The 24,829-nt window shown below is 45.6% G+C and overlaps 1 protein-coding gene across 1 annotated transcript; it reads right to left on the bottom strand.

Annotated features, from left to right (window-relative positions):
* On the bottom strand, nucleotides 1–24,508 carry LOC143781633 (uncharacterized). Its single transcript, XM_077268327.1, has 2 exons — nucleotides 24,404–24,508; nucleotides 1–1,829 (listed from the first exon to the last, which is right to left on the bottom strand). Exons 1-2 carry the CDS (start codon nucleotides 24,458–24,460, stop codon nucleotides 1,035–1,037), a joined length of 852 nt encoding a protein of 283 aa, XP_077124442.1. The 5' UTR covers nucleotides 24,461–24,508; the 3' UTR covers nucleotides 1–1,034.
* Between the last annotated feature and the right edge of the window lie 321 nt (nucleotides 24,509–24,829).

The following is a 24,829-nucleotide window of genomic DNA, read 5'->3' as shown; positions in this document are numbered from 1 at the left end:
ATTTTCCGATACCCGTAGCGTCTCCATTTTTCACGATCTGGGGTCGGTTGAGGGCTTATTTTTTGTGAGCTGAACTGACGTTTTTAATGATATGATTTTGGTGCAGATACGTTCTTTTGATCGCCCGTTATTGCATTTTAATGCAATGTCGCGGTGACCAAAAAAACTTAATTCTGGCGTTTCAAATTTTTTTTCTCGCTACACTGTTTAGCGATCAGGTTAATGCTTTTTTTATTGATAGATCGGGCGATTCTGAATACAGCGATACCAAATATGTGTAGGTATGATTTGTCTATTGTTTAATTTTGAATAGGGCGAAAGGGGGGTGATTTAAACTTTTATATTTTTTTTATTTTTTTCATATTTTTGTAAACTTTTTTTTTTACTTTTGCCATGCTTCAATAGCCTCCATGGGAGGCTAGAAGCTGGCATAGCTTTATCGGCTCTGCTACATAGCAGCGATCATCAGATCGCTCCTATGTAGCTGAATTACAGGCTTGCTATGAGCGCCGACCACAGGGTGGCGCTCTCAGCAAGCCGGCATCAGCAACCATAGAGGTCTCAAGGAGACCTCTGGTTGCTATGCCGACGCATCGCTGACCCCCGATCATGTGACGGGGTCGGCGATACGCTCATTTCCGGCCCGATGGCTGGAAGCACCGGTTAAATGCCGCTGTCAGCATTTGACAGTGGCATTTAACTAGTTAATGGCGGCAGGTGAATTGCCATTTCACCCGCCGCTATTGCGGGCACATGTCAGCTGTTCAAAACAGCTGACATGTCCCGGCTTTGATGCGGGCTCACCGTACTAGTATGGCGGAGGTTGGTAAGGGGTTAATAAGAATTATTATAGGTTTCGTCCATTGCTTAAAAGGGTTGTCCGGTCAGAATACATTGATGACCTTTCCTTAGGATATAGCTTGAAACCTTCAATATTAACTAGTCAACTCTAAGACTCATTTATTCTTATGAAAAATTCTAATGTTTCCATTATTTCGTATCGCACAATTAAAATTGTTCCCAATTTTTTTGTCTCAATCACCTAGTTTCCCAGTTGTTTGTATCCTTTTGTAGTCTTCTGACCGTCCACTGATTATGATGGACTGAGATAAACCTTGATTTATATCGGGACACCTCTGAGATCTAAGTTGCCCTTGGACAATAACATTCCGAGTATCGTTGATCTTTGACGAGATGGTCTTAGGTTTGGAATCACTGACACGTCTCCTCTCATCTTTGCTCAGGGTTAAGTTTAAGCCGCCCAATCTTCGAGGAAGCGAATGTGTCCTAACCGATGACTCTTTAACCAATACGTTGTCTTGTGTTGAATTAATATCTTCATGAAGTTTTGGAAGTTTGTTCTCCCTTATTTCGAACTTCTTTAATGGATCGCTCTTGGCGGAACATTGATATGGGGATATCAGATTGTGATGTGAGGGCTTGTGCTCATTTAGGTAAACACTTTCCGCCATTGTAGTGATTTTTTTCATCTGTGCCTCTTTAACTTTGGCTGGAAGGTCTAGTGGAGCCAATTTTATTGGTCGCTTTGGTTGGAAATTGTCAACGTTTTGGGAATCAATTGATGAATATTTTAAAGAATTGAGATTGTTAGAAAAACTCCCAACAGTTGTCACCTCATTTTTGATCGCAGCAGATTCTTGACTTGAGTTCACTATATTGCTCTTTGCAAACCTTCTCTCTTTTTTAATAGTAGATTTTAGCAAGCTGATTCTTGTATTTTTGGTCAAGGTTGGGTCATAACTGTCGATGACCGGAATTTTTTCATTGTTTACATCACTGGGCTCTAGGTCTTCCTTATTCAGTGATGGCTTCAAGAAAAGAAAAAAATTATTAAGATACCAACTAAATACAATAAAAATATAGAGAGATAGATACATAATAGATAAATAATAGCTAGAAAATAGATAGATAGATAGATAGATAGATAGATAGATAGATAGATTATAGATATATAGATAATATATAATAAATAGATGATAGATAGATAATAGATAGATAATAAATAGATAATAGATAGATAATAGATAGATGATAGATATATAGATAATATATAATAAATAGAAAATAGATAAATAATAGATAGATAATATATAGATAATAAATAGATAATAGACAGATAGGTTGATTGAAGATAATAGATAGATGATGATAGATAGATAATATATAATAGACAATAGATAGATAATATATAGATAGATAATAGATATAAGATAGATAGATAGATAACTAATAGATAGATAATAGATAGATAATATATAGATAGATAATAGATATAAGATAGATAGATTAGGGATAAAGCAGAGATACACTAGGGATACTTCAGGACTACATTAGGGATACACTAGGATACTTCAGGGATAAACCAGTGGTACACTAGGATACATCAGAGATGCAGCAGAGAGACACTAGGGATATATATTGTCACAAGTTCTAAGGGCTCACTGAGTGAGGTGGATTTTCTAAACCCAAGATGCATGTGAGCAAATAGGCCACAGGTGTCAATGCAGCAGGTTTGTGAGTAGAGGGACTGGAAACCATACGTAGACAGGTGAAATGCTGGAAACTGCAGAGAGACAGAGGGCATCAGAAAACCGCAGGCAAGCAAGTGGAGTGCAGGAAACTGCAGGCAGACTGAGGATGTCGGGAAACCGCAGGCAAGCAGAAGACGTGAGGAAACCACAGGCAGGTAGCAGATAACACTTCGGAGTAATGGGAAAGTCAGCAATCAAGAGAGTGGCGCACAGCCAGAAAAAGGTCCTGAAAATGCAAAGGCAGACACCGAGAAGTGGGCTGCCTGCTTCTTCCCTAAATAGTTCTTGCATAATTTGGAGGTGTGCTCTGGGTCATTGTCCTGTTGTAGGATGAAATTGGCTCCAATCAAGCGCTGTCCACAGTGTATGGCATGGCGTTGTAAAATGGAGTGATAGCCTTCCTTATTCAAAATCCCTTTTACCTTGTACAAATCTCCCACTTTACCAGCACCAAAGCAACCCCAGACCATCACATTACCTCCACCATGCTTGACAGATGGTGTCTTCCAGCATCTTTTCAGTTGTTCTGCGTCTCACAAATGTTCTTCTGTGTGATCCAAACACCTCAAACTTGGATTTGACTGTCCATAACACATTTTTCCAATCTTCCTCTGTCCAATGTCTGTGTTCTTTTGCCCATATTAATCTTTTCCTTTTATTAGCCAATCTCACATATGGCTTTTTCTTTGCCACTCTGCCCTGAAGGTCAGCATCCCGGAGTGGCCTCTTCACTGTAGACGATGACACTGGCGTTTTGCATGTACTATTTAATGAAGCTGCCAGTTGAGGACCTATGAGGCATTGATTTCTCAAACTACAGACTCTAATGTACTTGTCTTGTTGCTCAATTGTGCAGCGGGGCCTCCCACTTCTCTTTCTACTCTGGTTAGAGCCTGTTTGTGCTCTCCTCTGAAGGGAGTAGTACACACCATTGTAGGGAATCTTCAGTTTCTTGGCAATTTCTTGCATAGAATAGCCTTCATTTCTAAGAACAAGAATAGACTGTCGAGTTTCACATGAAAGTTCTTTTTTTCTGGCCATTTTGAGAGTTTAATGGAACCAACAAATCTAGAGCTCCAGATTCTCAACTAGCTCAAAGGAAGGTCGGGTTTATAGGTTCTCTAATCAGCCAAACTGTTTTCATCTGTGCTAACATATTTGCACAAGGGTTTTCAAGGGTATTCTAACCATCCATTAGCCTTCTTACACAGTTAGCAAACACAAAGTACCATAAGAACACTGGAGTGATGGTTGTTGGAAATGGGCCTCTATACACCTATGAAGATATTGCATTACAAACCAGACGTCTGCAACTAGAATAGTCATTTACCACATTAACAATGTATAGAGTGTATTTGTGAATCATTTAATGTTAGCTTCTTTGGAAAAAACTGTTTTTTCTTTAAAAAATAAGGAAATTTCTAAGCGACCGTAAACTTTTGAACGGTAGTGTACTAGAGACAGGGCTAGCTTCAGCAATTGGGCAAGTGCCTGGGTCCTGAGCAGGTGGGGGGCCCACTTACCATTGGGGACACCGGCGCCCTATGGGGGCCCAGTGCCAGCGCTCGTGAGTGCCCCCCCACTCGCTCAGGGACCCGGTACATGCAATACTTACTTCTCCCCGTTCCTCCGCTGCACGTCTCTTTACTCTGTGACATTTCAGGTCAGAGGGCGCGATGACATCACTAGTATGCTCCCTTTGTCCAAACAATCACAGTGCAGAGTGCCAGAAACCGGCGATGCTGAGGTTTTTGGAGCAGAGCAGCAGCCAGCAAGGAGAGGAGAGTATGTCATTTTTTTCTTTTAATGTTTGGAGCATTATATGGGGCCCATCATATACTGTAGCATTATCTGGGGCCCATCATATATGGAGCAATATATGGGGCCCTCCATATACTGTATGGAGCATTAAATAGGGCCCAATATATATGGAGCAATAAATGGAGCCCATCATATACTGTATGGAGAATTATTTGGGGCCCATCATATACTGTTTGGACCATTATAGGGGGCCCATTATGTATGGAGCAACATTTAGCGCTCATTATTCTGTATGAGCATTATACTGAATGGAGCAATATATGGGGTTCATTAAACTGTATGAAGCAATATATGGTGTCCATTATACTAAATGGAGCAATATATGGGGCTCACTATTCTGTATGGAACAATATTTGGGTCCATTTTTCTGTGGAGTAATATATAGTTTCCATTATACTGAATGGAACAATATATGATGCTCATTTTACCATATGGAGCAATATATGGGACTCATTATATTGTATGGATCATTATATGGGGCTCATTATTCTGTATAGAGCATTATGTGGTGCACATAATACTGTATGGAACATTATATGGGGCTCATTAATCTGTATGGAGCATTATATGGGGTCCATTATTCTGTATGAAGCAATATATTGTGTCCATTACACTGAATGGGGCAATATATGGGGCTCATTATTCTGTATGGAACAATGTATGGGTCCATTATTCTGTATAGAGTAATATATGGTGTCCATTATACTGAATGGATAAATATATGATGCTCATTATACTGTATCGAACAATATATGTGGCTCATTATATTGTATGGAGCATTATATGGGGCTCATTATTCTGTATGGAGATCAATGTGGTGTCCATAATACTGCATGGGGCATTATATGGGCCTCTCATTATTCAGCATTATGTGGTGCACTGTTGTGAACTCTGTTTTGGGGCTCCCTCTTGTGGTCACAAGTGGTACTGTGTGAGTGCTGTCTTTGGGCTCCCTCTGGTGGCTTTCTGTGTCATTCTGCAGGTCTGAGGCTGGATCAGCTGTCTCGTTATCTGTTAGCTGGTTTCCTATTTAGCTCACCTGGACTTTCAGTGTTTGCCTGCTGTCGATGTATTCAGTGCTATTTTGATCTCTCCTGAATTCCTTCGCTATCAGTCTCTCCAAGAGAAGCTAAGTTTTCTGTTTGGTTATTTTTTACTCATCAGTGTTCAATATGTTTTTTGGTTATTTACTTGTCCTTGTCCAGCTTGCTAATATGTGATTTCCTTGCTTGCTGGTAGCTCTAGGGGGCTGAGTTTCTCCCCTCACGCCGTTAGTTGGTGTGGGGGTTCTTGAATTCTCAGCGTGGATATTTTGTATAGGGTTTTTTACTGACCGCACAGTTCCCTGCCTGCTATCTAGTATTAGTGGGCCTCATTTGCTGAATCTGTTTTCATTTCTACATTTTGTATTTTCCCCTTACCTCACTGTTATTATTTGTTGGGGGCTTCCTATATCTTTGGGGTCATTTCTCTGAGGCAAGTGAGGTCTTATTTTCTCTATAGGGGTAGCAAGTTTCTCAGGCTGCGTCGAGACGTCCAGGAATTTAGGCACGTTCACCGGCTACCTTTAGTGTGTTTGTTAGGATCAGGTTGCGGTCAGTCCAGTTACCACCTCCCTAGAGCTCGTTCTATGTTCAGTAACTTAGCTAGTCCATTCTGTGATCCTCAGCCACTAAGGATCATAACAGTACAGCAGGCCAAAAAGTGTTTAATGCATCGCAGAAGTGGGATAAGAGAAGTCCTGAGTACAATTTTTTTTTTCCTCTCCCTTTGCTGCAGTCTGTCCAGCTTCTCTCATCCCCTTAATCTCTGGGTGGCTTTGAGTTCAGCTGCAGACATGGATATTCAGAGTCTGACTTCTAGTGTGGATCATCTTGCTGCAAGGGTGCAAAGCATTCAGGATTTTGTTGTTCACAGTCCTATGTCTGAGCCAAAAGTACCTATTCCTGAGTTGTTTTCTGGAGATAGATCTAGGTTTCTGAATTTTAAGAATAATTGTAAATTATTTCTTTCTTTGAGACCTCGTTCCTCTGGTGATTCCGCTCAGCAAGTTAGAATTGTTATCTCCCTGTTACGTGGCGACCCTCAAGATTGGGCTTTCTCCCTGGCACCAGGAGATCCTGCATTGCTGAATGTGGATGCGTTTTTTCTGGCGCTTGGATTGCTTTATGAGGAACCTAATCTTGAGAACCAGGCAGAAAAGGCCTTGCTGGCTCTCTCTCAGGGCCAGGATGAAGCTGAGGTGTATTGTCAAAAATTTCGGAAATGGTCGGTGCTTACTCAATGGAATGAGTGTGCCCTGGCTGCAAATTTCAGAGAAGGTCTTTCTGAAGCCATTAAGAATGTTATGGTGGGGTTCCCCACGCCTGCAAGTCTGAATGACTCAATGGCTTTGGCCATTCAGATTGATCGGCGTTTGCGGGAGCGCAAATCTGCGCACCATCTGGCGGTGTTTTCTGAACAGAGACCTGAGTCTATGCAATGTGACCAAATTCTTACCAGAATTGAGCGGCAAAATCATAGACGTCAAAATGGGTTGTGCTTTTACTGTGGTGATTCAACTCATGTTATCTCAGCATGCTCTAAGCGCGTAAAAAAAATCGCTAAATCTGTCACCGTTGGTACTATACAGCCTAAATTCATTTTGTCTGTTACTTTAATTTGTTCTTTGTCATCCTACTCGGTTATGGCTTTTGTGGATTCAGGTGCTGCCCTGAACCTGATGGATTTGTCATTTGCCAGGCGCTGTGGTTTTGTTCTGGAGCCTTTGGAATTCCCCATTCCACTGAGGGGAATTGATACTACACCATTGGCTGAGAATAAGCCTCAGTATTGGACTCAAGTGACCATGTGCATGACTCCTGTACATCAGGAGGTGATTCGCTTTCTTGTGCTGCATAATTTGCATGATGTTGTTGTTTTGGGTCTGCCATGGCTGCAGGCCCATAATCCAGTTCTGGATTGGAAAGCTATGTCTGTTTCAAGTTGGGGTTGCCAGGGGATTCATGGCGATGCTCCTTTGGTGTCAATTGCTTCTTCCACTCCTTCTGAGGTCCCTGAGTTTTTGTCGGACTACCAGGATGTATTTGATGAGCCCAGATCCGGTGCCCTGCCTCCTCACAGGGATTGTGATTGTGCTATAAATTTGATTCCTGGTAGTAAGTTCCCTAAGGGACGACTTTTTAATTTGTCTGTACCAGAACATGCCGCGATGCGGAGTTATATAAAGGAGTCTTTAGAGAAGGGACATATTCGCCCGTCCTCCTCCCCTCTTGGTGCAGGATTCTTTTTTGTGGCCAAAAAGGATGGTTCTCTGAGACCTTGTATAGATTATCGTCTTCTAAATAAAATCACGGTCAAATTTCAGTATCCTTTGCCATTATTATCTGATCTGTTTGCTCGGATTAAGGGGTCCAGTTGGTTCACCAAGATAGATCTTCGTGGTGGGTATAACCTTGTGCGTATTAAGCAGGGGGATGAATGGAAAACAGCATTTAATACGCCCGAAGGCCATTTTGAGTACTTGGTGATGCCTTTTGGACTCTCCAATGCTCCTTCTGTGTTCCAGTCCTTCATGCATGACATCTTCCGAGAATATCTGGATAAATTTATGATTGTGTATCTGGATGACATTTTGGTCTTTTCTGAGGACTGGGAGTCCCATGTGAAGCAGGTCAGGATGGTATTTCAGGTCCTGCGTGCTAATGCCTTATTTGTGAAGGGCTCAAAATGTCTCTTCGGAGTACAGAAGGTTTCCTTTTTGGGTTTTATTTTTTCTCCTTCTACTATTGAGATGGACCCAGTCAAGGTCCAGGCTATTCATGACTGGACTCAGCCTACATCTGTTAAGAGTCTTCAGAAGTTCTTGGGTTTTGCTAATTTATACCGTCGCTTCATTGCTAATTTTTCTGGCGTGGTTAAACCCTTGACGGATTTGACCAAGAAGGGTTCTGATGTGACTAATTGATCTCCTGCGGCCGCGGAAGCCTTTCGGGAGCTGAAGCGCCGGTTTTCTTCGGCTCCAGTTTTGTGTCAGCCTGATGTCTCTCTTCCTTTTCAGGTCGAGGTTGATGCTTCTGAGATTGGAGCAGGGGCTGTTTTGTCGCAGAGAAGCTCTGATTGCTCTGTGATGAAACCTTGTGCTTACTTTTCAAGAAAGTTCTCGTCTGCCGAGCGGAATTATGATGTTGGTAATCGGGAGTTGTTGGCTATGAAGTGGGCATTTGAGGAGTGGCGACATTGGCTCGAGGGAGCTAAGCATCGTGTGGTGGTCTTGACTGATCACAAAAATCTGATTTATCTCGAGTCTGCCAAGCGGCTGAATCCTAGACAGGCTCGTTGGTCGTTGTTTTTCTCCCGTTTCGATTTCGTGGTCTCGTACCTGCTTGGTTCGAAGAACGTGAAGGCTGATGCTCTTTCTAGGAGTTTTGTGCCTGACTCTCCGGGAGTTTCAGAGCCGGCTGGTATCCTCAGAGAGGGAGTGATTTTGTCTGCCATTTCCCCAGATTTGCGACGAGTGCTGCAGAAATTTCAGGCGGATAGACCTGACCGTTGCCCACCAGAGAGACTGTTTGTCCCAGATAGATGGACCAGCAGAGTTATTTCCGAGGTTCATTCTTCATTTCCATGGATTTTATTTTGGATCTTCCAGTCTCTCAGAGAATGTCTGTCATCTGGGTGGTGTGTGATCGTTTTTCCAAAATGGTCCATTTGGTGCCCTTGCCTAAGTTGCCTTCCTCCTCCGATTTGGTTCCTCTATTTTTTCAGAATGTGGTTCGCTTGCACGGCATCCCTGAAAATATTGTGTCTGACAGAGGATCCCAGTTTGTGTCCAGATTTTGGCGGATCTTTTGTGCTAAGATAGGCATTGATTTGTCTTTTTCGTCGGCCTTCCATCCTCAGACGAATGGCCAAACCGAGCGAACTAATCAGACCTTGGAAACTTATTTAAGATGTTTTGTTTCTGCTGATCAGGATGATTGGGTGACTTTTTTGCCATTGGCCGAGTTTGCCCTTAATAATCGGGCTAGTTCTGCTACTTTGGTTTCGCCGTTTGTCATGCAGCGCTCGCCCCCGGCTTCTGCAGCTCGCCGGGTGCGCGCGCACGGCGCATTCAGCTCTGCGCGTGCGCACATCTGATTCCTCTGTTGGCACTCCTTCCTGTCCTCTCCGTCATCCTGGAGGACTGTAACCCGGAAGTAGCTCTCATGCTGGTATATAAGCTGCTTCCTGCTGCTCCTCTGTGCCTGATGATCATTTGTGTTTACAAGTGCTTCTGGTCACCTGTGGTCTCTGTGCATTCCTAGCTTTCTGACCTTGGGACTCCTCCTTCCTCTGCAGTACCTGCCTGATTTTCCTGTGTTCCTGCTTTGTTCCTTCAGTTCCTGTTTCTGTGCGGTACCTGCCCGGCTCCTTTACCATTTCCTTGCTCCCGTCAGCCTCTGTGTCTCCATATTGTCTCGTCAGCCTCCGTGTCTCTGTAGTATTCCCATCTTCTCCCTCGTCTCAGTAGTTCCTTGCCATTCCCTCTGTTTCCTCCGCTCTTTCCTTCGGTCCCTGTGTTCCTGCAGTGTACCCTTCTTATCTCAGTCGACCCTCCAGCTTCCGTGGCGATAGTCCCTCACGGGCCTGCCCCTAACGCTCCCTGTATAGGGGGCGGTCCACCTGGTCAGCTCGTCCGAGAGGGGTTCGTCGTCACGGTCCAGTGGGTCCACTCTCCGTTGTCCCTGTTTGAATCCACTCTCTCAAATGGGACTGCACTCGGATGACATCTGAGTGCAGCCTGATTCTTACAGCATCACAGTATCATCAGGCCATGGACCCCGCTGGAGCTTCCGCTACTCAAAAAGACTTACTCTTTTTGCGTGAAAACCAAACTAGGATCATGTCGTTTTTAAAAAATATGGAGTCTCGCCTAGCGGCTTTACAGCCTTCTGATCCTGGTATTGCTCCGCAGTTGGTTGCCCTTCAGCTGGAGCTAGGTCTACAATGGGACACTCAGTCCCATATTTCGAATTTTTTGGCCTCTATTAATGATCGGCTTCTCGCCCTCCAGAATGTGGCCTCTGTCTCCACTCCTGTCTCAGCGCCACAACCCTCGCCCCGACTTGCTAGACCTCCTCGGTATGGTGGGGATCCTAAAGCATGCCGCGGCTTTCTTATTCAATGCCAGTTGCATTTTGAATTGTCTCCGCTACTTTATCCCACCGATCGAGCTAAGGTTGTTTTTATAGTATCCCATTTGGAGGGTGAGGCTTTGGCATGGGTTAATCCCCTCTGGGAGCGTAATGATCCTTTGGTCTCCCAACTCAATCCGTTCCTGGATACCTTCCGCAAGGTTTTTGATGAACCTGGACGTCTGGTCTCTACCACAGAGTCCCTCTTTAACCTTAGCCAGGCCACTCTCTCTGTAGCTCAGTACGCCATCCGTTTCCGGACTCTGTCTTCAGACCTTGGGTGGAATAATGAGGCTTTGGTTGGAGCGTTTTGGCGTGGTTTGTCTTCACGGATTAAGGATGAGCTGGCAGGACGGGACACTCCCACCTCTTTGGATGATCTTATCTCCTTGGCCATACGCATTGATCTGCGCTTTCAGGAGCGCACTCGCGAGCTTGCCAGAGAAAAGAGACCTCTTCGCCAGACCACTATTGCTCGAGGGACTTCTTTTTCTCAAACAGCCCCAGTGGTTTCTTCATCTTCTCCTGAACCCATGCAGGTCGATCGCTTTGAGTCTTCCGAGCAGCGCCGCAAGGAGAGACTCGCACAAGGTCTCTGTTTTTACTGCGGTAGTGCCTCTCATCTCTTACACGCCTGTCCTCAGAGGTCGGGAAACGCCTCCGCCTAGGACAGGTAAGAGAGGCCTTCCTAGGTGGTTATGACTCCTCTCCACCTCTGGTTTTGTCTGTTATTCTACATTTAGGTTCCCGTCACTTTTCTCTGGAGGCTTATGTTGATTCAGGAGCGGCTGGGAACTTTGTTCAGCTTGAGGTTGTAAACAGGCTTGGGATACCTGTTAGACCCTTGGAGACTCCTAGACAAATAGCTTCCGTCGATGGTCAGCCTTTGCGGGAGACCGTCAACTTAGTTACGGAGGAAGTTGAACTTCAGATTGGAGCTCTTCATCGTGAGAAACTGGCCTTTTATGTTTTACCTTCATTGTCTCATTCTTTCCTTTTGGGTCTTCCTTGGCTGAGAGATCACGAACCCACTCTGGACTGGCGCACTGGAGATGTTCTACGGTGGGGACAGTCTTGTCTGAACAGGTGCCTGCTTCCTGTCAAGCCTGCGTCCTCCTTTCGGTCTGCTTCGGAATCCACGGGAATTCCTCCAGCCTATTGCGCCTTCTCGGATGTCTTTAACAAGAAGGAGGCGGAGATCTTGCCGCCGCACCGCTCTTATGACTGCCCGATAGACCTTGTTCCTGGTTCTACTCCACCTCGAGGACGTATTTACCCATTGTCTCCTACCGAAACTCAAGCCATGTCCGAATATATCCAAGAGAATCTGGCCAGAGGCTTCATTCGAAAGTCCTCCTCACCTGCAGGAGCTGGGTTCTTCTTCGTCAAGAAGAAGGACGGTTCTCTTCGCCCATGTATAGACTATCGGGGTCTCAACACTATCACGATCAAGAACAAGTACCCATTTCCTCTCATACCTGAACTCTTTGATCGTCTACGTGGAGCACGAATCTTTACCAAATTGGATCTCAGAGGAGCTTATAATTTGGTCCGTATCCGTTCCGGTGACGAGTGGAAGACTGCGTTTAATACCAGAGATGGTCATTATGAATATTTGGTTATGCCATTCGGTTTATGCAACGCACCCGCAGTCTTCCAGGAGTTTGTAAATGATGTTTTTCGGGATCTACTTTACACCTGTGTTGTAGTGTACTTGGACGATATCCTTGTGTTCTCTCCAGATCTGTCTACTCACAGAAGAGATGTACGGCAAGTACTTCAGCGTTTGAGAGAGAATCGGCTGTACGCAAAACTGGAAAAATGTGTCTTCGAACAGTCATCTCTTCCCTTCTTGGGTTTCATCATTTCCGACGCTGGTTTGTGTATGGATCCAGGAAAAGTTTCTGCCGTGCTCAACTGGCCACGTCCTCTTGGAGTGAAAGCAATTCAGCGATTTCTTGGATTTGCTAACTACTATCGGCAGTTTATCCCTCACTTTTCCTCCCTTTCTGCTCCAATCTCCTCCATGATTCGGAAGGGTGCCAATCCTCATCTATGGTCGTCTGAGGCCGAAGAGGCTTTCCGGTCCATCAAGCAGGCCTTCGCCTCCGCTCCTATTCTTCATCGTCCTGTGGCCAATAAACCCTTCATCCTTGAAGTAGATGCTTCTGCAATTGGAGCTGGAGCTGTGCTCTCGCAGAAATCCTCTTCTGGTCGTCTTGTGCCCTGTGGTTTTTTCTCTAAGATCTTCTCCTCCTCTGAAAAGAATTATTCTATCGGTGATAAAGAACTTTTGGCAATCAGGTTGGCATTGGAGGAGTGGCGGTACCTCTTGGAGGGGGCTTTACATCGTTTTGTAATTTACACAGATCACAAGAATCTGGCATATATCCGCTCTGCGCAAAGACTAAATCCTCGGCAGGCCAGGTGGGCCTTGTTTTTCGCCAGGTTTGACTTTGAACTTCGTTTCCTGCCAGGAGATAAAAACTCCAGAGCCGATGCTCTGTCTAGGTCATTCCAGGCGGTGGATATGGAGGAAGAACCTGCGCACATCATCGATCCTGCAAGAGTCATCACAGTTGCTCCTCTCTCTCTTTCCTCGTTGCCTCCGGGTAAGACCTTAGTTGCTGAAGAGAACAGAGAACGCGTCTTACTTTGGGGTCATTGTTGTGAATTTGGATTTTGGGCTCCCCCGGTGGCTACTGGTGGAATTGAACTGGTGTCTTCATCTTCTCTGTTCACCTGTTCCCATCAAGATGTGGGAGTCGCTATATAACCTTGCTGCTCTGTTAGTTGCTTGCCGGTCAACAATGTTATCAGAAGCCTCTCTGTGCTTGTTCCTGCTCCTAGACAACTACTAGATAAGTTGGACTCTTGTCCATGTTTGTTTTTGCATTTTGTTCCAGTTCACAGCTGTAGTTTCGTTACTGTGTCTGGAAAGCTCTTGTGAACGGGAATTGCCACTCTGGTGTTATGAGTTAATGCCAGAGTTTTAAAGTAATTTCTGGATGGTGTTTTTGATAGGGTTTTCAGCTGACCATGAAAGTGTCCTTTCTGTCTTCTGCTATGTAGTAAGTGGACCTCAAATTTGCTAAACCTATTTTCATACTACGTTTGTTATTTCATCTCAACTCACCGCCAATACATGTGGGGGGCCTCTGTCTCCTTTCGGGGTATTTCTCTAGAGGTGAGCTAGGACTAATATTTTCCTCTGCTAGCTTTATTTAGTCCTCCGGCTGGGCTGGGCATCTAGAATCAACGTAGGCATGCTACCCGGCCACTGCTAGTTGTGCGTTAGGTTTAGTTCATGGTCAGCTCAGTTCCCATCTTCCAAGAGCTAGTTCCTATATATGCTTATGCTATGTTCTCTTGCCATTGAGATCATGACAGTTTGACCGGCCAGCAAAGTGTTAATTGTTTGGGCTGAAGCAGGAGAAAAAGAAGTGTTGAAGGGAAATTTTTTTTTTTTTTTTTTTCCCCCTCAGAGTTTTGCTGCCTAGCCCTTAATTGCTGTCTAGCTGCTTCTTACCTCCTCTTAACCCTTGAATGGCTCTGTGTCCACCTGTTTGTAATGGATCTTCAGAGTGTAACTGCAGGTTTGAATAATCTCGCCACGAAGGTACAAAATTTGCAAGATTTTGTTTGTCATGCACCTGTATCTGAGCCGAGAATTCCTTTGCCGGAATTTTTCTCGGGGAATAGATCCGGGTTTCAGAATTTTCGAAATAATTGCAAATTATTTTTGTCTCTGAAATCTCGCTCTGCCGGAGACCCTGCACAGCAGGTTAGGATTGTGATTTCCTTGCTCCGGGGCGACCCTCAAGACTGGGCTTTTTCATTGACACCAGGGGATCCTGCGTTGCTCAATGTGGATGCGTTTTTTCTGGCCTTGGGGTTGCTTTATGACGAACCTCATTTGGAGCTTCAGGCAGAAAAAACTTTGATGTCCCTATCTCAGGGGCAAGATGAAGCGGAAATTTACTGCCAAAGATTCCGTAAATGGTCTGTGCTTACTCAGTGGAATGAGTGCGCCCTGGCGGCGACTTTCAGAGAGGGTCTCTCTGATGCCATTAAGGATGTTATGGTGGGGTTCCCTGTGCCTGCGGGTCTGAATGAGTCCATGACAATGGCTATTCAGATCGATAGGCGTTTGCGGGAGCGCAAACCAGTGCACCATATGGCGGTGTCCACTGAGAAGTCGCCAGAGAGTATGCAGTGTGATAGAATTCTGTCCCGAAGCGAGCGGCAGAATTTTAGACGGAAAAATGGGTTGTGTTTCTATTGTGGTGATTCTACTCATGTTATATCAGCATGCTCTAAGCGCACTAAAAAGCTTGGTAAATCTGTTTCCATTTGCACCTTACCGTCTAAATTTATTCTATCTGTGACCCTGATTTGCTCTTTGTCATCTATTACCACGGACGCCTATGTCGACTCTGGCGCCGCTTTGAGTCTTATGGATTGGTCCTTTGCCAAACGCTGTGGGTATGATTTAGAGCCTTTGGAGACTCCTATTCCTCTGAAGGGGATTGACTCCACCCCATTGGCTAATAATAAACCACAATACTGGACACAAGTAACTATGCGTATTAATCCGGATCACCAGGAGATTATTCGCTTTCTGGTGCTGTATAATCTACATGATGATTTGGTGCTAGGATTGCCTTGGCTGCAATCTCACAACCCAGTCCTCGACTGGAGAGCTATGTCTGTGTTGAGCTGGGGATGTAAGGGGGCTCATGGGGATGTACCTGTGGTTTCCATTTCATCATCCATTCCCTCTGAAATTCCTGAGTTCCTGTCTGACTATCGTGACGTCTTTGAAGAATCCAAGCTTGGTTCGTTACCTCCGCACCGAGAGTGCGATTGTGCCATAGATTTAATCCCGGGTAGTAAATACCCAAAGGGTCGTTTATTTAATCTGTCTGTGCCTGAACATGCTGCTATGCGAGAATATATAAAGGAGTCCTTGGAAAAGGGACATATTCGTCCATCGTCATCTCCCTTAGGAGCCGGTTTTTTCTTTGTGTCAAAAAAAGACGGCTCTTTGAGACCATGTATTGATTATCGGCTTTTGAATAAAATCACTGTTAAATATCAATACCCATTGCCGTTGCTGACTGATTTGTTTGCTCGCATAAAGGGGGCCAAGTGGTTCTCTAAGATTGACCTTCGTGGGGCGTATAATTTGGTGCGAATCAGGCAGGGGGATGAGTGGAAAACCGCATTTAATACGCCCGAGGGCCACTTTGAGTATTTAGTGATGCCTTTTGGTCTTTCTAATGCTCCGTCAGTTTTCCAGTCCTTTATGCATGATATTTTTCGCGATTATTTGGATAAATTTATGATTGTGTATCTGGATGATATTCTGATTTTTTCGGATGACTGGGACTCTCATGTCCAGCAAGTCAGGAGGGTTTTTCAGGTTTTGCGGTCTAATTCTTTGTGTGTGAAGGGTTCTAAGTGTGTTTTTGGGGTACAGAGGATTTCCTTTTTGGGATATATTTTTTCCCCCTCTTCCATTGAAATGGATCCTGTCAAGGTTCAAGCTATTTGTGATTGGACGCAGCCCTCTTCTCTTAAGAGTCTTCAGAAATTTTTGGGCTTTGCTAACTTTTATCGTCGATTTATTGCTGGTTTTTCGGATATTGCTAAGCCTTTGACCGATTTGACTAAGAAGGGTGCTGATGTTGCTGATTGGTCCCCTGATGCTGTGGAGGCCTTTCGGGAGCTTAAGCGCCGTTTTTCCTCTGCCCCTGTGTTGCGTCAGCCTGATGTTGCTCTACCTTTTCAGGTTGAGGTCGACGCTTCTGAGATCGGAGCTGGGGCAGTGTTGTCGCAGAAAAGTTCTGACTGCTCCGTGATGAGGCCTTGTGCCTTCTTTTCCCGTAAATTTTCACCCGCTGAGCGGAATTATGATGTTGGGAATCGGGAGCTTTTGGCCATGAAGTGGGCTTTTGAGGAGTGGCGCCATTGGCTTGAGGGGGTCAGACATCAGGTGGTGGTATTGACTGACCACAAAAATTTGATTTATCTTGAGACCGCCAGGCGCCTGAATCCTAGACAGGCGCGCTGGTCATTATTTTTCTCTCGGTTTAATTTTGTGGTGTCATACCTACCGGGTTCTAAGAATGTTAAGGCGGATGCCCTTTCTAGGAGTTTTGAGCCTGACTCGCCTGGTAACTCTGAGCCCACAGGTATCCTTAAGGATGGAGTGGTATTGTCAGCCGTTTCTCCAGACCTGCGGCGGGCCTTGCAGGAGTTGCAGGCGGAGAGACCTGATCGTTGCCCACCTGATAAACTGTTTGTTCCTGATGATTGGACCAGTAGAGTCATCTCTGAGGTTCATTCTTCTGCGTTGGCAGGTCATCCTGGCATTTTTGGTACCAGGGATTTGGTGGCAAGGTCCTTCTGGTGGCCTTCCCTGTCACGAGATGTGCGAGGCTTTGTGCAGTCTTGTGACGTTTGTGCTCGGGCCAAGCCTTGTTGTTCTCGGGCTAGTGGATTATTGTTGCCCTTGCCTATTCCTAAGAGGCCTTGGATGCACATCTCGATGGATTTTATTTCAGATCTGCCTGTTTCTCAGAAGATGTCTGTCATCTGGGTGGTGTGTGACCGTTTTTCTAAGATGGTCCATTTGGTTCCTCTGCCCAAGTTGCCTTCTTCTTCCGAGTTGGTTCCTCTGTTTTTTCAAAATGTTGTTCGTTTGCATGGTATTCCTGAGAATATCGTTTCTGACAGAGGGACCCAATTCGTGTCTAGATTTTGGCGGGCATTCTGTGCTAGGATGGGCATAGATTTATCTTTTTCGTCCGCTTTCCATCCTCAGACGAATGGCCAGACCGAGCGGATTAATCAGACCCTGGAGACATATCTGAGGTGTTTTGTGTCTGCTGACCAGGATGATTGGGTTGCTTTTTTGCCATTGGCGGAGTTCGCTCTCAATAATCGGGCCAGCTCTGCCACTTTGGTGTCCCCGTTTTTCTGTAATTCGGGGTTTCATCCTCGATTTTCCTCTGGTCAGGTGGAATCTTCGGATTGTCCTGGAGTGGATGCTGTGGTGGAGAGATTGCATCGGATCTGGGGGCAGGTGGTGGACAATTTGAGGTTGTCCCAGGAGAAGACTCAGCTTTTTGCCAACCGCCACCGTCGTGTTGGTCCTCGGCTTTCTGTTGGGGATTTGGTGTGGTTGTCTTCTCGTTTTGTCCCTATGAGGGTCTCTTCTCCTAAGTTTAAGCCTCGGTTTATCGGCCCGTATAAGATATTGGAGATTCTTAACCCTGTTTCCTTCCGTTTGGACCTCCCTGCATCCTTTTCTATTCATAACGTTTTTCATCGGTCATTATTGCGCAGGTATGAGGTACCGGTTGTGCCTTCCGTTGAGCCTCCTGCTCCGGTGTTGGTTGAGGGTGAGTTGGAGTACGTTGTGGAGAAAATCTTGGACTCTCGTGTTTCCAGACGGAGACTCCAGTATCTGGTCAAGTGGAAGGGATACGGCCAGGAGGATAATTCTTGGGTGAATGCATCTGATGTTCATGCCTCCAATCTGGTTCGTGCCTTTCATAGGGCCCATCCTGATCGCCCTGGTGGTTCTGGTGAGGGTTCGGTGCCCCCTCCTTGAGGGGGGGGTACTGTTGTGAATTTGGATTTTGGGCTCCCCCGGTGGCTACTGGTGGAATTGAACTGGTGTCTTCATCTTCTCTGTTCACCTGTTCCCATCAAGATGTGGGAGTCGCTATATAACCTTGCTGCTCTGTTAGTTGCTTGCCGGTCAACAATGTTATCAGAAGCCTCTCTGTGCTTGTTCCTGCTCCTAGACAACTACTAGATAAGTTGGACTCTTGTCCATGTTTGTTTTTGCATTTTGTTCCAGTTCACAGCTGTAGTTTCGTTACTGTGTCTGGAAAGCTCTTGTGAACGGGAATTGCCACTCTGGTGTTATGAGTTAATGCCAGAGTTTTAAAGTAATTTCTGGATGGTGTTTTTGATAGGGTTTTCAGCTGACCATGAAAGTGTCCTTTCTGTCTTCTGCTATGTAGTAAGTGGACCTCAAATTTGCTAAACCTATTTTCATACTACGTTTGTTATTTCATCTCAACTCACCGCCAATACATGTGGGGGGCCTCTGTCTCCTTTCGGGGTATTTCTCTAGAGGTGAGCTAGGACTAATATTTTCCTCTGCTAGCTTTATTTAGTCCTCCGGCTGGGCTGGGCATCTAGAATCAACGTAGGCATGCTACCCGGCCACTGCTAGTTGTGCGTTAGGTTTAGTTCATGGTCAGCTCAGTTCCCATCTTCCAAGAGCTAGTTCCTATATATGCTTATGCTATGTTCTCTTGCCATTGAGATCATGACAGGTCATGCCTCCAAATTAGCTGGACATGTTGGTCTCAAAAAAACCCTCCGTCTGATCTCTCGCTATTACTGGTGGCCTACGTTGTCCAAGGACGTCCAAAGTTTTGTCGCCTCTTGTCCCTCCTGTGCCAAGAATAAAATTCCCAGGCAACTACCTTCCGGGCTTTTGCATCCTTTACCGGTACCCTCCACTCCGTGGCAACATTTATCGATGGACTTCATCACTGACCTGCCTTCTTCATCTGGTTGTACCGTCATCTTCGTGGTCATGGATCGTTTCTCCAAGATGGCTCATTTCATTGCACTACCTGGTTTGCCTTCTGCTCCCGAATTGGCAAAGATTTTTGTTCACCATATTTTTCGTCTTCATGGTCTTCCTTTACATATTGTTTCTGACCGAGGTGTTCAATTCACCGCCCGCTTCTGGAAATCCCTCTGCAAATCTATGAACATTTTGCTTGACTTTTCTTCAGCCTACCATCCGCAGTCCAATGGCCAGGTGGAACGTACTAATCAGACCTTGGTAACTTATCTCCGTCATTTTTCCAATTCCCATCAGAATGATTGGTCTGACTTGCTGCCATGGGCTGAGTTTTCTTACAATAACCATTCCAGCGAAGCTACTAACAAATCTCCATTTTTTATCGTCTACGGTCAACATCCTGGTCTTCCTCTTCCGGTTCCTCCTGTCTCTACTGTACCAGCGGCTGATCTTCTGTCTAGAGAGTTCTCCAGGGTCTGGCAGGAGACCAAGTCTGCCCTTGAGTTGGCTCAAGTCAGGATGAAGAGACATGCGGACAAAAGACGCCTCGATTCTCCTATATTCCATCCTGGGGACAAGGTTTGGGTTTCTTCTAAATTTATCCGTCTCAAAATTCCTCCACATAAGCTGGGTCCTCGCTATATCGGTCCATTCGAAGTTTTGTCTCGTATTAATGACGTTTCTTACAAACTTAAGTTGCCTGCCTCTCTGCGTATTTCTAATTCTTTTCATGTGTCTCTCCTTAAACCCGTAGTTTTTAATCAGTTTCATTCTTCTAACCTTTGTTCTCCTTCGCCTGTTTCCGAGGATGATGTCTTTGAAGTTAGGGACATTTTAGCCATGAAAAAACTTAGAGGGAGAACTTTGTTTTTGGTTGACTGGAAAGGTTTTGGTCCTGAGGAGAGGTCCTGGGAGCCTCGTGAGAACATTCAGGCCCCTCGCATTTTGTCCCGGTTTCTTTCAAGTCTTAAAAAGGAGGGGCGTAAAGACGGGGGTACTGTCATGCAGCGCTCGCCCCCGGCTTCTGCAGCTCGCCGGGTGCGCGCGCACGGCGCATTCAGCTCTGCGCGTGCGCACATCTGATTCCTCTGTTGGCACTCCTTCCTGTCCTCTCCGTCATCCTGGAGGACTGTAACCCGGAAGTAGCTCTCATGCTGGTATATAAGCTGCTTCCTGCTGCTCCTCTGTGCCTGATGATCATTTGTGTTTACAAGTGCTTCTGGTCACCTGTGGTCTCTGTGCATTCCTAGCTTTCTGACCTTGGGACTCCTCCTTCCTCTGCAGTACCTGCCTGATTTTCCTGTGTTCCTGCTTTGTTCCTTCAGTTCCTGTTTCTGTGCGGTACCTGCCCGGCTCCTTTACCATTTCCTTGCTCCCGTCAGCCTCTGTGTCTCCATATTGTCTCGTCAGCCTCCGTGTCTCTGTAGTATTCCCATCTTCTCCCTCGTCTCAGTAGTTCCTTGCCATTCCCTCTGTTTCCTCCGCTCTTTCCTTCGGTCCCTGTGTTCCTGCAGTGTACCCTTCTTATCTCAGTCGACCCTCCAGCTTCCGTGGCGATAGTCCCTCACGGGCCTGCCCCTAACGCTCCCTGTATAGGGGGCGGTCCACCTGGTCAGCTCGTCCGAGAGGGGTTCGTCGTCACGGTCCAGTGGGTCCACTCTCCGTTGTCCCTGTTTGAATCCACTCTCTCAAATGGGACTGCACTCGGATGACATCTGAGTGCAGCCTGATTCTTACAGCATCACACCGTTTTTCTGCAATTCTGGTTTTCATCCTCGTTTTTCCTCAGGTCAGGTTGAGCCTTCTGACTGTCCTGGGGTGGATTCTGTGGTGGATAGGTTGCAGCAGATTTGGAACCATGTGGTGGACAATTTGAAGTTGTCACAGGAGAAGGCTCAGCGCTTTGCCAACCGCCGTCGTGGTGTGGGTCCCCGACTTCGTGTTGGGGATTTGGTATGGCTGTCTTCTCGGTATGTTCCTATGAAGGTCTCCTCTCCTAAATTCAAGCCTCGCTTCATCGGTCCTTATAAGATTTTGGAAATCCTTAACCCGGTGTCATTTCGTTTGGACCTCCCAGCGTCGTTTGCCATTCATAACGTGTTCCATAGGTCTTTGTTGAGGAGGTATGTGGTGCCTGTGGTTCCTTCTGTTGAGCCCCCTGCCCCGGTGCTGGTTGAGGACAAATTGGAGTACGTGGTGGAGAAGATCTTGGATTCTCGTATTTCTAGATGGAGGCTTCAGTATTTGGTTAAGTGGAAGGGCTATGGTCAGGAGGATAATTCCTGGGTTGTCGCCTCTGATATTCATGCGGCCGATTTGGTTCATGCCTTCCATGTGGCTCATCCTGATCGCCCTGGGGGTTTTGATGAGGGTTCGGTGACCCCTCCTCAAGGGGGGGGTACTGTTGTGAACTCTGTTTTTGGGCTCTTCTGTTTGGTTATTTTTTATTCATCAGTGTTCAATATGTTTTTTGGTTATTTACTTGTCCTTGTCCAGCTTGCTAATATGTGATTTCCTTGCTTGCTGGTAGCTCTAGGGGGCTGAGTTTCTCCCCTCACGCCGTTAGTTGGTGTGGGGGTTCTTGAATTCTCAGCGTGGATATTTTGTATAGGGTTTGTTACTGACCGCACAGTTCCCTGCCTGTCTTCTGCTATCTAGTATTAGTGGGCCTCATTTGCTGAATCTGTTTTCATTTCTACGTTTTGTATTTTCCCCTTACCTCACCGTTATTATTTGTTGGGGGCTTCCTATATCTTTGGGGTCATTTCTCTGAGGCAAGTGAGGTCTTATTTTCTTTCTAGGGGTAGCAAGTTTCTCAGGCTGCATCGAGACATCCAGGAATTTAGGCACGTTCACCGGCTACCTTTAGTGTGTTTGTTAGGATCAGGTTGCGGTCAGTCCAGTTACCACCTCCCTAGAGCTTGTTCTATGTTCAGTAACTTAGCTAGTCCATTCTGTGATCCTCAGCCACTAAGGATCATAACAGTGCACATAATACTGTATGGAGCACTATATGGGGCTCATTAATCTGTATGGAGCATTATATGGGGTCCATTATTCTGTATGGAGCATTATATGGGACACATTTTTCTATATGGAGCAATATATAGGGCTCACTATTCTGCATGGAGCATTATGTGGTGCTCATAATACTGTATGGAGGACTATACTGTCCGTTTTCTCACCTTTTTGTAGAATAAGAAGTGAAATCTTTGGCATTGTACTAAACCTAAATTTCTCTGCAGTATCTGTGAATCATGAATTGTGGTATGTATTTCAGGGGCCCACAGAGACTCTTTCGCCCAGGGCCCATGAAAACCTGGAGCCGGTCCTGACTAAACATACATCAGGGATACAGCAGAGATACAATAGGAATACTGTCATGATCCAGGCCGGGTTTTGTATCCTGTCTCTCTTTCCCAGCTTGATCATGTCAAGAGTTAACTTTTCTCTGCCTCATTCTGGGTTCAGGTTTACTATTTAGCTCCACTGCATCCTGCAGGCGGTGTCAGTTATAGTTTCTGCCTACGGTGTATATAGCCGACACTGCATACCCTGATTCATCCTGCTGCTTTTGCTGACTGTACCCGTGTCTGTTTATTCCCCTCTTCCCGTCCCCACTCGGTGGTCCCCTTTCATGTTTGGATTCCCTGGTAGAAAAGGGATACATCCGGGATACAGCAGAGATGCACTTGGGATACACTAGGGATACATCAGGGATACAACAGAGATACAACAGGGATACAGCAGAGATACATTATGAATACAGCAGAGATACACTGGGGATACACTTGGGATACATCAGGGATACACTAGGGATACACTGAGGATTGATCAGGGATACAGCAAAGAAGCACTAGGGATACACTTGGGATACATCAGGGATACAGTAGAGTTGCGCTGGGGATACCCGAGCGATACATGAGGAATACAGCAGAGACTCATCAGGGATACACTAGGGATACCCGTGGGATACATTAGGGATACTGCAGAGATACATCAGGGACACAGCAGAGATATATTATGGATACAGCAGAGATATACTGGGGATACACTAGGGATACATTAGGAATATAGCAGAGATAAACTAGGTTTACACTGGGATACAGTAGAGATACAATAGGGATACATCAGAGATACAATAGAGATGCACTAGGGATACACTAGGGATACATCAGGGCTACAGCAGAGATGCACTATGGATACACAAGCGATACATCAGGAATACAGCAGAGATACATGAGGGATACAGCAGAGATACATCAGAGATACATTATGGATACAGCAGAGATACACTGGGGATACACAAGGAATGCATCAGGGATACAGCAGAGATAGAAAAGGGATACATCCGGGATACAGCAGAGATGCACTTGGGATACACTAGGGATACATCAGGGATACAACAGAGATACAACAGGGATACAGCAGAGATACATTATGAATACAGCAGAGATACACTGGGGATACACTTGGGATACATCAGGGATACACTAGGGATACACTGAGGATTGATCAGGGATACAGCAAAGAAGCACTAGGGATACACTTGGGATACATCAGGGATACAGTAGAGTTGCGCTGGGGATACCCGAGCGATACATGAGGAATACAGCAGAGACTCATCAGGGATACACTAGGGATACCCGTGGGATACATTAGGGATACTGCAGAGATACATCAGGGACACAGCAGAGATATATTATGGATACAGCAGAGATATACTGGGGATACACTAGGGATACATTAGGAATATAGCAGAGATAAACTAGGTTTACACTGGGATACAGTAGAGATACAATAGGGATACATTAGGGATACAGCGGAGAAACACTAGGGATACATTAGGGATATATCACGGATACAGCAGAGATACAGCTGAGATACCCTACGGATACACTAGGGAATTATCACGTATACAGCTGGGATACATTGGGGATACAACAGTGATACAGCAGGGATATACTAGGGATGCACTAAGGATACAGCAGAGATACACTGGGGATACACTAGTGATACAGCAGAGATACACTGGGGATACACTAGTGATAGAGCAGATATAGCCTGGAGATACTGTAGACATATATGGAGGATATAATGACAGACACCAGAGGTACATTGGTGATACATTAGAAGTATACCGGGGATACACCATGGATGCACTGGGAACACAGAGATATCTTGGTGTTGCACCAAATGTGAGAAGGAGGAGCAGCGGAGACGCCATGGGCACTTACAGAATGAGCTGCGGTGTCTCTGCTCGTCCTCCTGGATGTCAGAATTGCCGGGTCCATTGTTACCGGTGATTTGGGCTCATCTTCGTGCTAAATGTAAGACTCTTGCCTTGTTCCTTGTGAGCATGGAGGACGGCAGAGTCTCCTGTCTCAGGCAGATTAGCCACAGATTAAGGGCAGAAGTATTTATGGATCGGCTTAGTGAAAGGGAAGAAGACACAAAATCAAAGTGACAACTCAGTGACATGAGAACTAGAGATGAGCGGTGTTCGAGTCGAAATGTTCGCCAATTTCAAATTCGAGCTGTTTTGGGCGGTGTTCGAGTCGTTCGACGAACCCGAACAATTTGCTTAAAATTCGGCTGATCGAGTTTCTGTTCGATAACTGTTCGTTCACCAAAAGCCTAACTTGATTTTCACATTAAAACTG

The sequence above is a fragment of the Ranitomeya variabilis genome, chromosome 6 (genome assembly GCF_051348905.1).
Source record: "Ranitomeya variabilis isolate aRanVar5 chromosome 6, aRanVar5.hap1, whole genome shotgun sequence".
Classification (NCBI taxonomy): Eukaryota; Metazoa; Chordata; class Amphibia; order Anura; family Dendrobatidae; genus Ranitomeya; species Ranitomeya variabilis.
The sequence above is the reverse complement of the archived record's forward strand: the minus strand, read 5'-3'. Positions and strand labels throughout refer to the sequence as shown.

What these genes read in the sequence shown, in the direction of transcription:
- LOC143781633 (XM_077268327.1), bottom strand. Translation starts at nt 24,460, where the DNA reads ATGGACCCGGCAATTCTGACATCCAGGAGGACGAGCAGAGACACCGCA. An exon ending in GAGACACCGCAGCTCATTCT is followed by an intron (nt 1,830 to 24,403) that starts GTAAGTGCCCAT and finishes CTTTTCTTGAAG; the next exon opens with CCATCACTGAATAAGGAAGA.